Here is a 15,873-nt window from a genome sequence, read left to right as displayed (position 1 = left end):
TAAGGGCCCTGTGGAGGAGGGAGTCCGTGCTGGATTTCCTCCACCTCTCAGCCATTCGCTCCATGTCTTGAGGCTCAAACAGGCTCTCCCCCAGAAGGGAAGCATGTCGGAGCCTACACACATCTACGGCGGGGACCTTCGGATGGAATCTCTCGGACACAGCATCGCGACGCTTCAACACCGAGTTGGCCCACAGGGTGGTAACCTGGTGCGCCAAAAACTCGATGGAGCGGGTGCCCGAGAGCAAGAAGGTCTCTAGGGCCTTCCTATTGGTCTCCTTGGACAAGTTCTCCGATCGCAAAAGGATGCCTAGAGATCCTAGCCAGAAGTCCAGCCACGAAGTGGCCTGCATAGCACACTTAGCGACCTTCTCGTGGTTAAGGATCTCTGCCGCCGAGAACGACACCTGCCGGGCAGAGAGTTTCTCAAGGGGAACTCCCTTCGCCAGCTCCTCCACAGAGTGATGGAGAGGAAGAGCGAGGTTGTGCTCACCCAGGATCTCGAAATACCTCCTCTGCTGGAGCCGAGGAGGAGGGATGAGTTTGTTCCCGGCAGTGGAACGACTGGAGGAGGCAAGAAGTGCGAGCTGAGTGTTGGCCCTAGCCCTGGCACTCTTCAGCCCCCGAGACCAGGGCAGAGCTGCACTGGTCTTAGGGGCCTTCCGAACGTCAAACACTTCATCCAGAATCGTGTCTTTGCCTTCACGGGGGGCGATGACTGGATCCGTAAGCCTGTTAAGTTGCCTTATCAGGCTTAGGACCTGCCAGAAGGCATGTTCGGATTCTTGCTGTTCTCCTCCCTGCGGGCTGGCAGCTAAGTCTCCTGCCCCAAGAATCTCTTCCTGGGGTGATACGTGGACATTCCCCTGGGTAGTCGTGGGTTCCTGACGAATCCTTGCAGAGGATTTAGGGACGGTCTTGGAATCCTTGGATTCCCTCCTGGGAGGAATACAGGATCCCAACAACGAGGTTCGAGGGGCCCCTTCCTCACGAGACGATTCTCCTGCCTGAAGCGAAGTCTCCCCCCCTGGTGCCGAGGGGAAGACTACCGCCCCACTGGACTCACCTGAGGACGGAAAGGCCTCGTCCACGGGAGAAGGAGAGAGTACTCGTGCAGGAGAAGGGACCTTCGCGACCGACCTCTTGGGAACCAACTTCGCCCTGGGGGAAGTCACCACGAAGTCCACTCTTCTCTTTCTCTTCAGCGTAGGAGAGACAGCCGTTGGTTTGTTACCCTGGCCGGCGAGTGCTGGTTTCATAACCCTCACTAACGCCCGTGCCAGAGGACCAAACCAAGTCTGCTGCTCCAAGGACACAGAGTCCGAAATCCTCGCTAAAGGGAAAGGGATCGGGCGATACTTTGGAGTGGACACGACGGTACCTGCCTGAAAAGAAGGTGGGGAAGAATGATGTACTAACCTCTCCTCGTCCTGCACTACCAACCTGTGTTTGGATGGAGGTGATCCCGAGTGCCGTCTAGGAGCACGCGTTCCTGCTGCTACCACCGGCTGCGGAATTCGCCGCGAACGATGGTCGCGCGGGCGAGCGATCGCGCGGGCGCGCAGGTGGATGCTCGCGCGGGCGCACAGGCGAGCGGTCGCGCGGGCGCGCAGGCGAGTGGGCGCGAGGGATGGGCAGGTAAATGAACGCGTGTCCGAGGCGACGAACGCAAGCGTTGGCGCGACGGCGAGGGAACGCGCTGCCGCGTAGGTGAGGAAGATCGCTGGCGATGTAGATCCACAGGCGATCGATGATGAGCTGGTGAGTGCAGTCGCTCAAGTTAGCGATGGCGCGATGTGGCATGTCGATGCACTGGCGTGCAATGGTGAGCAGCATGCGCAGGTGAATGACCGCGTAATGGTAAGCGATGGCGAGCAGCATGCGCAGGTGAATGATCGCGTGATGGGGTGCGATGGTGATCAGCATCCGCAAGAGGGCGATCGTGCAGGGGCGAGCGATGGCGAGCAGCATGCGCAGGAGGGCGATCGCGTGATGGCGAGCGATGGCGAGCAGCATGCGCAGGTGGGCGATCGCGTGATGGGGTGCGATGGTGATCAGCATCCGCAGGAGGGCGATCGTGCAGGGTCGAGCGATGGCGAGCAGCATGCGCAGGAGGGCGATCGTGCAATGGCGAGCGATGGCGAGCAACATGCGCAGGCGGGCGATCGCGCGATGGCGAGCTAGAAGCTGGCGAACCATGTTCCTTCAGGAGCGTTGGAGAACGTTGGCGCGCTAGCTGTCGCTGTTGAATAGGCGATACTAAGATCGCCTGTGCGCGCTGGCAAGCAGGTGAACGCTGGCGAGGAGGTAATCGCTGGCGCGTAGGTGATCGCTGGCGCGTAGGTGATCGTTGGCGAGCTGGAGATCGCTGGCGAGCAGAAGGTCGACGCGTGTCATGTGAAAGGACAGGTGGCGCGGCGCGTTCACGAGCAGGAACTGGGAGATCGCTGGCGCGTTGGCGAACATGTGTTTTTGACACACGCGCAGCACGATGTTGCGTAGCCACAGGACCAGGCAGATAGTGAGCAGGGAGTTCAGCAGGAACTAAAGGGTGGTCAGAGACCGCAGGGCGATGGTCCTCAAATGAGCGCTGACGCTTGGAAGAGAGCTGACGAGCAGGAGAGCGCTGGCGAGAGGGGCGAACATCAGGAGAGAGCCGACGAGCAGGTGAGCGTCGGCGAGCAGGAGAGTCTTGGCGAGCAGGAGAGCGCTGAAGATCAGGAGAGCGCTGGCGAGCAGGAGAGCGCTTGTGCGCTAGCACTGCTCGCGTAAGGGAAGGATCCCTTAGCCCCGAAGGGACCGTTGCCCGTCGGGTGACGAGTTCTCCAGAAGGCGAAGATCTGGCAGGAGATGGAGAGCGGTCTGCAGAGAGGTTCAAGGAGGGCGGAGCTGTAGGTTGAGGCTGACGAGGAGAGTCCCCCCCGGAGGATGAAGAACCAAAAAGGCGCCTCTTAGTTCCCCTGTAAGGGGAAGGGAGGCCCTTGTGGCGTAGCGGACGGTGAGCCTTACGGCGGAGGCGGCCTCGGGGAAGATCGTCGGGACCATCGGTCCTCCGAAGGGGAGTCTCCGTTAAAGCACTTCCCTCAGAAGGAAGCTGAGCAGCAGCCGAGACCGAAGGACTCACTTCCCCCTTCGAAGGGTGTACGGAAGGAGGAGGAGAGTCTTTAGCACCATCACCCGCAACAGCACCTGCGGCGGAAGGCCCAGCCACGTCGGAGGCCTCTGTCACCACGACGTCGACAATAGACAGAGGGTCTACCTCGGCTACCGCCGGCGACTGCTTAACAGCGGCCCCCAACGAGACAAGGTCAATAAGAGCGACCCTGGAGGGCAAGCCCTTAAGCCCCAGGGACGACCAAATCTGTAAAAGATCACTGGATATGGCACTATCAATAACCTCCCCCGGAGGAGGGGGAACCGCCTCGCTATGGGAGGCGACGCCCTCTCCCCCCACCGAAGGTCGGGAAACAGAACAAGGGCCTGCGCTCCCACTCGGCCGACTCTCCTTAAGAGGCGGACAAGGGGGAGCTTCGGAGGAGGTTTGGGCGGCAGAAGAAGAGTCCCGAGAACCTTCCTCCTTCAAGGCTAACCCCGGAGGAGAACGGTCTCTCTTGGACTTCTTACGCCGACGGCCAAACCTCTCCCACTGGGAAGCAGACCACTCCCTGCACTCACGGCACATGTTCTCCTGGTCACACCGTCGGCCCCGACATTGAGGGCAGAGGGTGTGCGGATCCGTATTTACGTCCGACATGAAAGTCCCACAAGGACGACTGGCAACTCCAGGGCATGTACGCATTGTAAAGAAATAACTGAAGGTCAACTTCCAACCAACACACACGCTGAAAAGAAAAAGCAGAAAATTAAAGACTGTCACGAGGGTGATGAGCAGACACGTCTGATCCCCGCCGAGCCAAAAGTGAAGTGAAGCAAGTCACCGGTGTGTGGAGGGGGGAGGGGTAGCAAGCTACCCTTCCCCACCCCCCGCTAACTAGCGCGGGGGTAATTAACCCTCGTTAAAACTATTAGCTCGTCATTTCAGCTGCGCTAAAAGGTAAACCCCCCTCTGTAAATAGCATGGTTTGTATTTCGGTTACGGAACAAATGCAAATTTCTTCCAAATTTGTCATTTATTACTGCACTACATACAAACTCTTACCATATTTACCGTGGAGACTCACCGTTAGGTGGGTGCAAGTCCAAAAAACTAACTGGCTAGTGCCTGACCTGAGGTGTTGCTCTGTGCTTCGCATGAGCTGTTTGGAGGCATCATGTCACCTCGTCGAAATTGAGAGCTAACGGCCTGGGCAATCGTGCGAAGGGGTAAGAACTCTCACATTTATAATCTTTGCTGTTTTTTCTCCTTTATTCCAGATCACAATATCAGATTTTATAGCACCTCCTTCTGTGATGATTCTTGAGGAAACCTTCAGACCAAAAATCTTTACCACAGTCCGTGCACATGAATGGTTTTTCTTCCATGTGATTTCTTAAATGTTTATAGAGTCTCTGTTTTAAATTATATATTTTGCCACATTCATGACACTGGAATATATCTCTCATGTGATTTCTTATGTTTAGTGAGATATTTTTTTGAAGTAAAGAATTTGCTACAGGCGTTGCATTTGTATGGCCTCTCTCCCGTGTGAATTCTTGAATGTGTAGTGAGTTGTGGTTTTGTATTAAATGTTTTGCTACAGACATCACACTTGTATAGCTTCTCCCGTGTGAAGTCTTGAATGTACAATGAGATTGTGTTTCTAGGTAAATGTTTTGCTACAGATATTACATTTGTATGGCTTCTCTCCCGTGTGAACTCTTAAATGTACAGCGAGACTGTATTTCGAAAAAAATGTTTTGCTACAGACATTACATTTGCATGGCTTCTCTCCCGTGTGAATTGTTGAATGTGCAGCGAGACTGTATTGCGAAGAAAATGTTTTGCTACAGACGTTACACTTGTATGGCTTCTCTCCCGTGTGAATTCTTAAATGTACAGTGAGATGTGATTTTGTATTAAATGTTTTGCTACAGACGTTGCATTTGTATGGCTTCTCTCCCGTGTGAACTCTTAAATGTACAGCGAGACTGTATTTCGAAAAAAATGTTTTGCTACAGACATTACATTTGCATGGCTTCTCTCCCGTGTGAATTGTTGAATGTGCAGCGAGACTGTATTGCGAAGAAAATGTTTTGCTACAGACGTTACACTTGTATGGCTTCTCTCCCGTGTGAATTCTTAAATGTACAGTGAGATCTGATTTTGTATTAAATGTTTTGCTACAGACATCGCACTTGTATGGCTTCTCTCCAGTGTGAATTCTTGTATGTTTAGTGAGATCTGATTTTGTATTAAATGTTTTGCTACAGACATTGCATTTGTATGGCTTCTCTCCCGTGTGAACTCTTAAATGTGCAGCGAGAGTGTATTTCGAAAAAAATGTTTTGCTACAGACATTACATTTGCATTGCTTCTCTCCCGGGTGAATTCTTGAATGTATAGTGAGACACTGTTTTGTAATAAATGTTTTGCTACAGACATCGCACTTGTATGGCATCTCTCCCGTGTGAATTCTTAAATGGTAAGTGAGATGTGATTTTGTATTAAATGTTTTGTTACAGACATCACACTTGTATGGCTTCTCTCCTGTGTGAAGTCTTGAATGTAAAGTGAGATAACTTTTTTTAACAAATGTTTTGCTACAGACATCGCACTTGTATGGCTTCTCTCCCGTGTGAACTCTTAAATGTATGGTGAGATTTGATTTCATATTAAATGTTTTGCTACAGACATCGCACTTGTATGGCATCTCTCCCGTGTGAATTGTTGAATGTGTAGTGAGATGTGATTTTGTATTAAATGTTTTGTTACAGACATCACACTTGTATGGCTTCTCTCCTGTGTGAAGTCTTGAATGTAAAGTGAGATAACTTTTTTTAATAAATGTTTTGCTACAGACATCGCACTTGTATGGCTTCTCTCCCGTGTGAACTCTTAAATGTATAGTGAGATGTGATTTTGTATTAAATGTTTTGCTACAGACATTGCACTTGTATGGCTTCTCTCCCGTGTGAATTCTTGAATGTGTAGTGAACTGTGCTTTTGTAATAAATGTTTTGCTACAGACATTGCATTTGTATGGCTTCTCTCCCGTGTGAATTCCTGAATGTTTATTGAGACAACTTTTATTAATAAATGTTTTGCTACAGACATCACACTTGTATGGCTTCTCTCCCGTGTGAATTCTTAAATGTATAGTGAGATATGATTTTGTATTAAATGTTTTGCTACAGACATTGCACTTGTATGGCTTCTCTCCCGTGTGAATTCTTAAATGCACAATAAGATATGATTTATTAGAAAACGTTTTCCCACATTCACTGCATGTGCATCGCTTTCTAGCTAGAGCATTGGAGTTAACATTACCAATGATCCTTTTTTTTATCTGCTTCTCATTTATTTGATTCACCTCTTGATTCAAAACATCTTTCTGTAATAATTCTCTTCCACTGATTACACATGAAAGTCTTCCTTTTTCTTTTCCTTTATCCTCTTTCACAGCTGTCCCTAAGTAAGTGACTACACTTTCCTCATCAACGACATTCTCTTTACAACTTAATGAACCGTTTTCACTCACTGATGCATCGTACTCGTAGGAATTTTTCAAGTTGCTTTCGCTGGATTCAAATATTTCTGGCTCTACTTTGACTTCCATTTTTGGATCCAAGAAAAGAGCGCAATCATTAAAGAGAGCAACACTGCCAGACGTATCATTATTTTCTGGATCGACTGCAGGTAAAAATAAATCTTCAATTTCACTTTTCATTGAAAATTCAAAAGGTGGTTCAGAATTCATCATCCTCTCCCTATCATAAGATGAAACAACCCTTAATATTATTTTCAATAGACTTCAAAGAGGAAATTAAGACTAAACTTCCTATTCTCAGACATCATACTGTACAACAAAATCTTCCAACATGACCCTTTCTTTTCCAGTCTTACGTCTCTGGCGTATACCTTCAGTAGCTTACAAGCTTTAGCAGCAAGAGGTGGATGATTCCTTCCTTTGAGATGAAAAGTCTGGAAGAAAAGAAAACTACAATCAGTTGGAGAAGAGGAAAACTCAATAAAATTAATGGAGCTTTCTAAAAAATAAAATAAATTCATAAAGTTATGTACTTTTCATTTTTCCTAAACATACAAATCACAGACTTTGATCTGTGTTCTATCTGTTCTTGTTACACATTTCAGGCATCTAAAAATCTCATATCCTCTGTAGATTCTATCATCCACAGTATTTCCTGTGACATAATTGGTTTTATCTTTAAATAGTTTTCCCCTTGCTCTTCAAAAAGACAGAGTTTCATCCATTGTCTTATTTCCTTTACTGTACTTCCTCTCCAGTCACCATCAAAATTGTCTTGCTAATACTGCTATGCACCTCTGAGCCTTCCTCCAGAATTATGAACAGCAAAAGGCTTTATAGTAATCTTGCACAGACACAAAAATTTACCACAAACTCTTCCATATGATTCCATCTGCCTTTGGCTTTGGTTCTACTGTTATGGCAAAGTAACATTACTCACTTTTTAAGTTATTTCTTTCTGGTTGCCTTTGTGTTGTCCAATACCTTCTCAAGAACAACAGATACCCTCCATCCCTGTGAAGATGGACCAGGAATTCTGCAATTTTAGGCTGAGAGGGTCTGGATGAAGAATGACCTTTCATCCGGCACCAGCATAAAAAAAACTGCCCATTTGACTTGATAAACTCAACGTGTAGAGCGTCAAATGTCTGAGGCTAACTAAACGAAAAGCCTTCTTACCTTGAGAACCTCCGGACAGGCTCCAAGCATGAAGATGAAGCATGTGGAGCCCCTGATGAAAAGGATGAAAGTGAGGCTATTCGTGTAGATCTGATCACTCTAGCAATCAGACGGGAGGCTCCACTAAGACCACAAAGAGGTCTGGGAACCAGTCCTTCCGTGGTCAGAAGGGAGCGATGAGGGCCAAGGAAAGAAGACTGGCTTCCCTCGACTTGATAAGACGCCCAGATCAGAGAGAGGTGGGAGGTGTACACCTTAAGACTTCTTAAGCTTGTAAGTGGGCATCTGTCCTCATGTACTGGGGATACTTGAACGAAGGGAAGACGACTTGGCAACAAAAGTTCATTCCTATGAGATGGGATAAGAATTGAATAAAAACTGGACAGAAAAATTATTTACACAAAAAAAAAAGCCGCCCACTCATCGGGCACTCCTATATCAATACAAAAACACAAGTACCTATCTGTTTTTATTAAGACACCCCCCAAACCCAAAAAATAAGATATAAAATATAAAAGGTTTATGCAAATTTCTTAGCAATTAACACCAAAAAACGGATTTTGAGCGAAGCGAAATATCTATTTTTGGGTGATATGGCCATGTCGTCCTGATGGACCCTCCCTCCTTTCTAAAAAAGAGTATACATATATGTAAAAAAGTCCCCACCCGAAACTACTTTATCTGCGGCTATCCATGCTTAATTGCAACAAGGAATAGTTCGCCGGAGTGGTACAGGGAGGGAATCCACCGGGTAACCTTGATAACGGCTCCCCTTCTGTTTCGCCACTCTTCCCCCTCAAAGCGAAAACTCTATTTGGGGTGAAGATTGCCATGTGTCGTATCAAGAAATACGTCCCCTGATATTATGCGATATCCTTAAACGGATTTTGAAGCAAAGGGAAAAATCTATTTCAAGGTGAGATAGCAATGTCGTCCTGATGGAAGGTTCCTATTGGTAGCTTTCTAAGGGATATTTGGCTACAGTGATATTCCCAGAGAACTGACCTTTAGGTCAAGAGAATTCTAACTCCTGGCGTGTATATCCTTAAAATTTCTCTTAAGGATATCGCATAATATCAGGGGACATATATCTTGATACGACACATAGCAATCTTCACCCCGAATAGTGTTTTCGTTTCGAGGGGGAAGAGTGGCGAAAACAGAAGGGGAGCCGTTAACAAGGTTACCCTTCCTCCCGTACTATTACAAGTATCCAAGATGGCGTTTATTCCTTGTAGCATTGATCATGGTGCTACAGATGTAGCAGTTTCGGGAGGGATCTTGCATAGGCTTTTTCTATGGAAAAGGAGGGCAGGTCCATCAGGACGACATGGCTATCTCACCCAAAAATAGATTTTTCCCTTCGCTCAAAATCCATTTTTTGGGCTCAGGCCATGTCATCCTGATGGAAGTTTACCAGAGAATTACTAGAAAGTACTGTATCTGTGGATTTTCATAGGTGCCTTACCTTGCGACAGATTTTTCTATAATCATCCGGACCATTGAGACATATGACGTTACCGTTATACGTCATTACCACTAATCATAGGCAATGTTAGGGGTTCCTGCCCCCTCCAGGGTAGAGTCATACTAGACAGTAGAAAAGGGGTCTCAAGGTTTGCATATACCGTATGAACAGACATAGTATCAACTAGATATACAAGAGTCTTACAGTTTGTGTATACTTGTTGGAACAAAAGTATCAACTATATTTATTGTCTGTACACAAACAATAATATGAGGTATACTTAGGTAAGTAAGTAAGAGAACTTTGGCTATACTTTATTTGTTAATTGTAGGGCGAAATAAGACGCAATTACACATTAATAGACATTTATTCACTAAAAATGACTACAGATACAATAGCATGTGTAATATATATTAATTTATATTAGGAGAATCATACATATATATCGTCACCCTCATAAACTAATTGCCTAAGTCATTTTCTCCACTTGTTGGGAACTCAAAAAAAAAACCTTCTCATTTCCTAATTCTTTATATCATTGTCTTGAGTTTCAATTCACAAATTCTTAACAGAAGAATTTGTGAATTAGAATTTGTTAATTGAAGCTTAATACAATGATATAAAGAATTAGGAAATGAGAAGGTTTTTTTATTTCGCAACAAGTGAAGAAAATGACTTAGGCAGTTAGTTTATGAGGGTGACGATATACAACTTAATCCAGAAAAGTTTTTCTACCTGAAAGGGAAGAAATGATTAGTGTCCCTATGAAATTTGAAAATTTAATAAAATTTCCTAATATAGTTTTCTGTAATTGTTGGATATTATCAACACTGTGTACAGTACACACGGCACATGTGTTATTTGTATAATTCTACACCTGAGGTTTTTTGAACAGTCTTTAGTGACACTCACTTCAAAGGTATTGCACTTGAAGGTATCAACACCTTTACACGATAATTGAGAGTCCCACTCAATTCATTGTTCATTGCAGCACTAGACGACAGGTTTTAATACACGACTGTACCTGCCGCCATTATATAATGCTTCAACTCATGCACTTTCTTTGCATAATGTTTGTAGAACACTCTGAATGACTTCCATCCAGTGTATGAGCGAAGACGCTCGAAGTCCATATACTGAAAAAAGTTCAGTGATGAAACAATTTTTCTTGGATCATAACCTGCGGGTGTACTGTCAGGATCCGCTCTGCGAATGAAGTAGGTGAGCTTCCCCCTCACTTCTTTTAGGGATAAGTTTGATCCTGAAGTTTCTCCTTTAAAGAGCTGTCCTCCCCTGAAGTCGGAAGTTCTTCGAAGATAGACCTTTAGACATTCTACTGGACACAAAGAGACAACTTCCTTCAGAGGGCAGATTCTCCAGGGACCCCATCTCTTAGTGAAAGCTGGTTTTTGGCCAGAAAGGTTGGATCAGGAAAGAGATTCAGTTCTCCCACTTCTGTGAACTGAATATGGCTCTCGTTTCTAGATGGGTCTACTATTTCACTAACTCTAGCCCCTGAGGCTATAGCGAGCAGGAAAATAACTTTTGGAGTTAGATGCTTGAGAGAGCAACATTCATTGTTCACTGTTGAAGCGTAAAGGAGGACCTTGTCCAAGGACCATGAAATGGGCTTCGGAGGAGCTGCAGGCCCGAGTCTAGCACATGCCTTTGGGATCTTGCTAAAGATTTCGTTTGACAGGTCTACTTGAAAGGTGTATAGAAGAGGTCTAGTCAGCGCATACTTACATGTAGTTATCGTGTTGGCTACCAGACCTTGTTCATGAAGGTGGATAAAGGACAGACAAAAATTTATCAAGATTTCTTTGTCCTTTTGCTTTGACGAAAGCAACCCACTTTTTCCAAGACGATTCAAATTGTCTTCTGGTTGACTTGGACTTGAATTCTTCTAAGTCTATACTGCCTTTTGAGATCCCAAATCTTTTCTTAACCGCTAGGGTGAGAAAATCATGAGATGAAGGATTTGGGTTCTCTGTGATGAAGCGAAGACAGTCGACTTCTGCACCCGTTGAGATAGTGCTGGGTTCGGTAGAGGGACCAGCCTCAGCTTCAGTTCTATTACCAGAGGGAACCAGTTGCTCTTGGGCCACTTGGGAGCCACTAGAGCTGTCGTTCCTCGGAAGGATCTTAGCCTGTTGAGGACCTTCTGTAGGAGATTGGTCGGAGGGAACAGGTAAATCCGGTTCAATTTGTTCCAATCGAGGGACATGGTGTCCGTCGCCTCCGCTAGAGGGTCATCGTATGGGGCTACATATCGAGGTAGTTTCTTGTTGTCGCTCATCGCGAAAAGATCGATCTGCACTTCCAGGACTTGTTGTAAGATGAAGGAGAATGAGTCTGCGTCTAGGGACCATTCTGACTCTATTGGCTTGAGCCTGGATAGAGCGTCCGCCATCACATTTCGGAACCCTTGAAGGTGAACTGCTGATAGGTGCCATCTCTTCTTTTCCGCCTGACGGAAGATGGCTAATATCACAAGGTTGATATGGGGCGATCTCGAGCCTTGTCGATTCAGACACCTCATTATCACTTCGCTGTCCAGGATCAGTCTGATGTGGGCTGATCTGCGAGGAGAGAGTTTTTTCAATGTCAAAAGGACTACCATGGCCTCCAAAATGTTGATGTGAAAGGTCTTGAACAGAGAAGACCAAGTCCCTTGGACTTTCCTTTGATGGGAGTGACCTCCCCATCCTTCCGTCGAGCTATCCGTGTGGATGGTTATCGATGGTGGAGGTGGTTGAAAGGGCACAGTCCTCTTTAGGTTCTTGGCTTGAGAAGTGATTGTAGTAAGGTCGGTATCGGTCTTCTTTGATCTCTTCGAGTGTTTGATTCGTATCTTCTCCAGACTCCTGAAGCATCTTTTAGTTGTGCTTTTAGCACTGGGTCCGTCACTGCTGCAAACTGGAGAGAGCCCAGTACTCTTTCCTGTTGGCGTCTTGAGATCCTGTCGGGAATCAGTAGTCTCTTGAAGATCCTACAATCTCTCTCCTCTTCCCTGGCAGAATGGAGACTGTATGACTTCAAGTTCCAATGGATTCCCAGCCATTGAAACTCCTGAGCTGGAGAAAGTTGAGACTTCTTGATGTTATCTTGAATCCCAGATGTTCCAGGAACTAGATCACTTTCTTGGATGCTTGCAGACAAGCCGTCCTGGATGCTGCCCACACCAGCCAGTCGTCCAGGTTCTGAACTGTCGTCGAAAGGTCCTTCCTCCTCTGAGCTTGCATCCCCAGCAGCCCAGGGAGGGTCTCGGTCATCGACTGAAGTCAATTTAGCAGAGGAATGAGCCCTCAGAGGGAGGCAGAGACAGATGCAGATGCAGACGCTGATGGACCTTCCCCTTGAACTGGACAACCCCTGTGACCACTGACAATAGCTCTTCCTGCAAGTGGGAAGGCTACTGTCAGCAATTGTTCATGTTTGCCTGCCGTACCAGAACGAATGTTGGGGCAAACATGTGCTGTGGTGGAGACGGTAGAATACGAAGACACTCTTTTGGTGCAAGACTTATGGAGTCTCAAGGGGAAAGATGGAGATCAACCCCTGGGGAGCCTGTACGTTACCACTGCGTACCCAACAGCAGAGGCCTCTGGAGCATAAGGTTGTACTGGAGTCACATGGACGCCACTACTACTCACCTGACTCCCAGGGGAAGCTGACCGAGCAGTCAGTGTGTCTGATGGTGAGGATTCATCCGTTTCGAGGATGAACCCGAAAGGGAAGAAGGATCCCTCTTTGCCTTCTCTTTCCGCCCCCTTCCAAACTTCAGCCACTGGGAGGGTGACCTCTCCTTACACTAACTACAAAGAGACTTCTATATGTAAGAGTTACCTCTGCAAACATGACAAAAGACCGTGATGATAGGTCTCCAATGCCAACATGAAGGGACAATCCCGCGTGGTTTTACATCCCCTACGGGCACCCACACCTGAAAAAGGAATGGAAAGTTTTTAGCTTTTAGGCCAGTTCCTATTTAATCATTTATATTAAAAAGTTTGTACAGTAGAGCAAGATAACGGCTTTACTCTACCTTGCCGCAATGAAAAATGACATTCAGTTACTAGTGCCGGTATGAACAGGGGGAGAGAGAGAGAGAGAGGGAGGGGGGGAGGAAAGGAGAGAGACTGTCAAACACACACACACTTGGGCAGTGGGTCCTTGGTGGACTACGCTCGAGGGTGAACCTAAGGGAGCTGCATCCCTTGAAAATGCGTCAAAATTCTATGGACTCCACATTGGCCGTTTTTATGAAAGTATCGTCAATGTAGCGCACATGGAGGTCAGGTTTGCATAAGGGCCACATGCACAGTATATTCAGAAGGACAGTGTCGCCATGGGGTCCCCTTTAGGCGTTCTCTCTGCTAATTTTAATATGGGAGAACTGTAGTTGAGGAGTGTTTTTCAAAAAATCAGCAAACCTGATCTCTAAAGATGGAATTTCAAAGTAGGACTCCGTATATAAGCCCTTACAAACACATCCTGCATTACAGTTTACTCTTGATTATGAGCAGAAAACCTTCTCCCTGCTTGAAACCGGTTGATTCGAAGGATTTGTTATGCTTGAATCAGCAAATTTAAAATTTTTGTAAATAAGTGAATATTACTTTGTGCACACTGACATTCTGATAGTGTTTTCCGCAAAGACATTCTTTATACTTATCATCTATACTTTTGTAATATGTAGTGATATCTTAAAGAAGAATTGTGAAGGAATATGGACTCCATCACCTTCCTCTGGAAAATGTCCCTATCCCAGGTACTGACGGATTAGAGCAATGAAGAGAAAAAGATAATAAGAACAATACAAAAAGTCCATTACAAAATTAACGCCAGTAAGGCAGCAATTACTTTCAATAAAACCAGTTTAAAGGTTTCTCATGAATACCAGGGACAAGGGACAGGAAAATGCCTTATAATGGTTAACATTATTAACATTACTAACCAAGCTACAACCCTAGTTGAAAAATCAGCGAACATATGCAGAACAAAAACCATTAAATCATTAGCTCAATTAATTATAGAAGTATGTGTAGAACAATGAACGCTGCACGAACACCATAGAAAATGAGATGGAAAGTCTCGTTTTCTGTGAGCCCGGTGGGAGTGTACGTAAGATAGTGGCCGTGTATGGACACTGCTTGTGGGTCAGGTTAGGTGGGAGAAGTTTAGGTTAGATGTTGTCTACTTTCTATACACACAGGAGGAAATGGCCGCTGATATAAAAACGCTCCGCAAGGTAAGTCCTAGCAAATAAAAACCCCAATATTTTGACCGTGCTTCACTAGTATTACTCGGTAGTCAACCCACCATAACTAATAAATCATGGCTTTCCACTAGAAATCATTATCAAAAATGTTCAAAATACAGTACCTATAATAATGGTAATATTTCGATAGATTTCTAAAATATTCCGCTAGAGTCTAATGGTTTTTGCTTCGCTCGCGAAAGAAGAAAAACTTCAGGCTCCTATGTACTGGCAAGCGGTAATGCTGGGTGGGACTCTAATGAAATATTACCATAATTACACTGTGCACCCGTTCTTTTAATGCCGTAAAAGATATTGTTTTCATTGTAAACATAAGATACTTTACAAGCAAAACTAGAATTTGCTATAAGAAATGGATGAGTGCTGGGTAGCTTAGTATTTTTCTCTATATGTTTTTCACTCCAAGTCCATTGTTTACATCTGAGAGACAAAAGGGAACTTTTTGCACATACGTTGTTTCCCATGAGTTTGGGGAGCTTTCTGTGCATTTACAATGACATATTTGTCAGCTGTTTTCTTTAAACCAATTAACAATTTACAAGTACTTCTTCATAAGTTCCTGGATGTTGTTCTACAACAGCCATATTTTTTCCCACCTACCCCTCCGGTTTCAACTTAACCACAATCACATAGACGTATCAAAGAGGGAACTTAAGGGAAGTACATCAATCTATTTCGAAATTTAGTGTATTTTCATTTATGTCGGCAATTGATTATGATGGAAATGCTCACCGTTCAGTGTAGAGCTATTGTTACTCATGTGAAATTAAAAAATAACAGCAAAATAATGCCTCAGAGTTCCGATTCTAACTTAATTTTTTGGGAAGACCAGCACATTTCTACTCCAAACCTTTAATAAAGATTGCCAAAAAAAAAAAAGTGTCAATCATGAGGTAAGGAATTGTTTATGATTTACTTTTTCAAAATGTAACAATTCATTTGAGATTTACTTATAATTTGTGACCTGGGAAGGAGAGTCCAGCTGGTGGTTGTGACCTGGGAAGGGGGGGTCCAGCTAGCGGTTGTAACATGGGAAGGGGGTTCCAGGGGGCTTGGCCCCAGTTAGTTGTGACCTGTGAAGGAGGGTCCGGAGGGCCTGCCTCCGGCTAGGGGACTGTGACCTAGGGAACTACTAGGTTAGGTTAGGTGGGTTTGTAAGGTTCTGTACCCTTTTACAATTCTCAAAAGTGATAAATAATCACGTTTGGCCTATTTTCAGCCACTTACATGAATCATATTTTTCTAACTGGTTATCTTGTGCTTATTATACATTTTTTACCATCATTATTACTGCAA

General features: G+C 45.4%; 1 protein-coding gene across 6 annotated transcripts in view; it reads right to left on the bottom strand.

Moving 5' to 3' along the window:
* The window catches only part of LOC137635327 (zinc finger protein 665-like), a 28,218-nt gene that overhangs the window by 10,789 nt on the left and 1,556 nt on the right, over positions 1-15,873 (bottom strand). For 2 of the 6 annotated variants that reach the window (XM_068367792.1, XM_068367790.1), the window contains 2 exons: positions 7,826-8,173; positions 4,063-7,080 (listed from right to left, as the gene is read on the bottom strand). In XM_068367792.1, coding sequence (XP_068223893.1) covers positions 4,760-6,859 — 2,100 coding nt within the window. In that variant the 5' untranslated portion in view covers positions 6,860-7,080; positions 7,826-8,173 and the 3' untranslated portion in view covers positions 4,063-4,759. Of the gene's footprint in view, positions 1-4,062; positions 7,081-7,825; positions 8,174-15,873 lie in introns of those variants that run through there. The other 4 variants (XM_068367794.1, XM_068367791.1, XR_011042649.1 and 1 more) reach the window with 3 other exon arrangements.

Source organism: Palaemon carinicauda, unplaced genomic scaffold (assembly GCF_036898095.1).
Source record: "Palaemon carinicauda isolate YSFRI2023 unplaced genomic scaffold, ASM3689809v2 scaffold114, whole genome shotgun sequence".
NCBI lineage: Eukaryota > Metazoa > Arthropoda > Malacostraca > Decapoda > Palaemonidae > Palaemon > Palaemon carinicauda.
The sequence above is the reverse complement of the archived record's forward strand: the minus strand, read 5'-3'. Positions and strand labels throughout refer to the sequence as shown.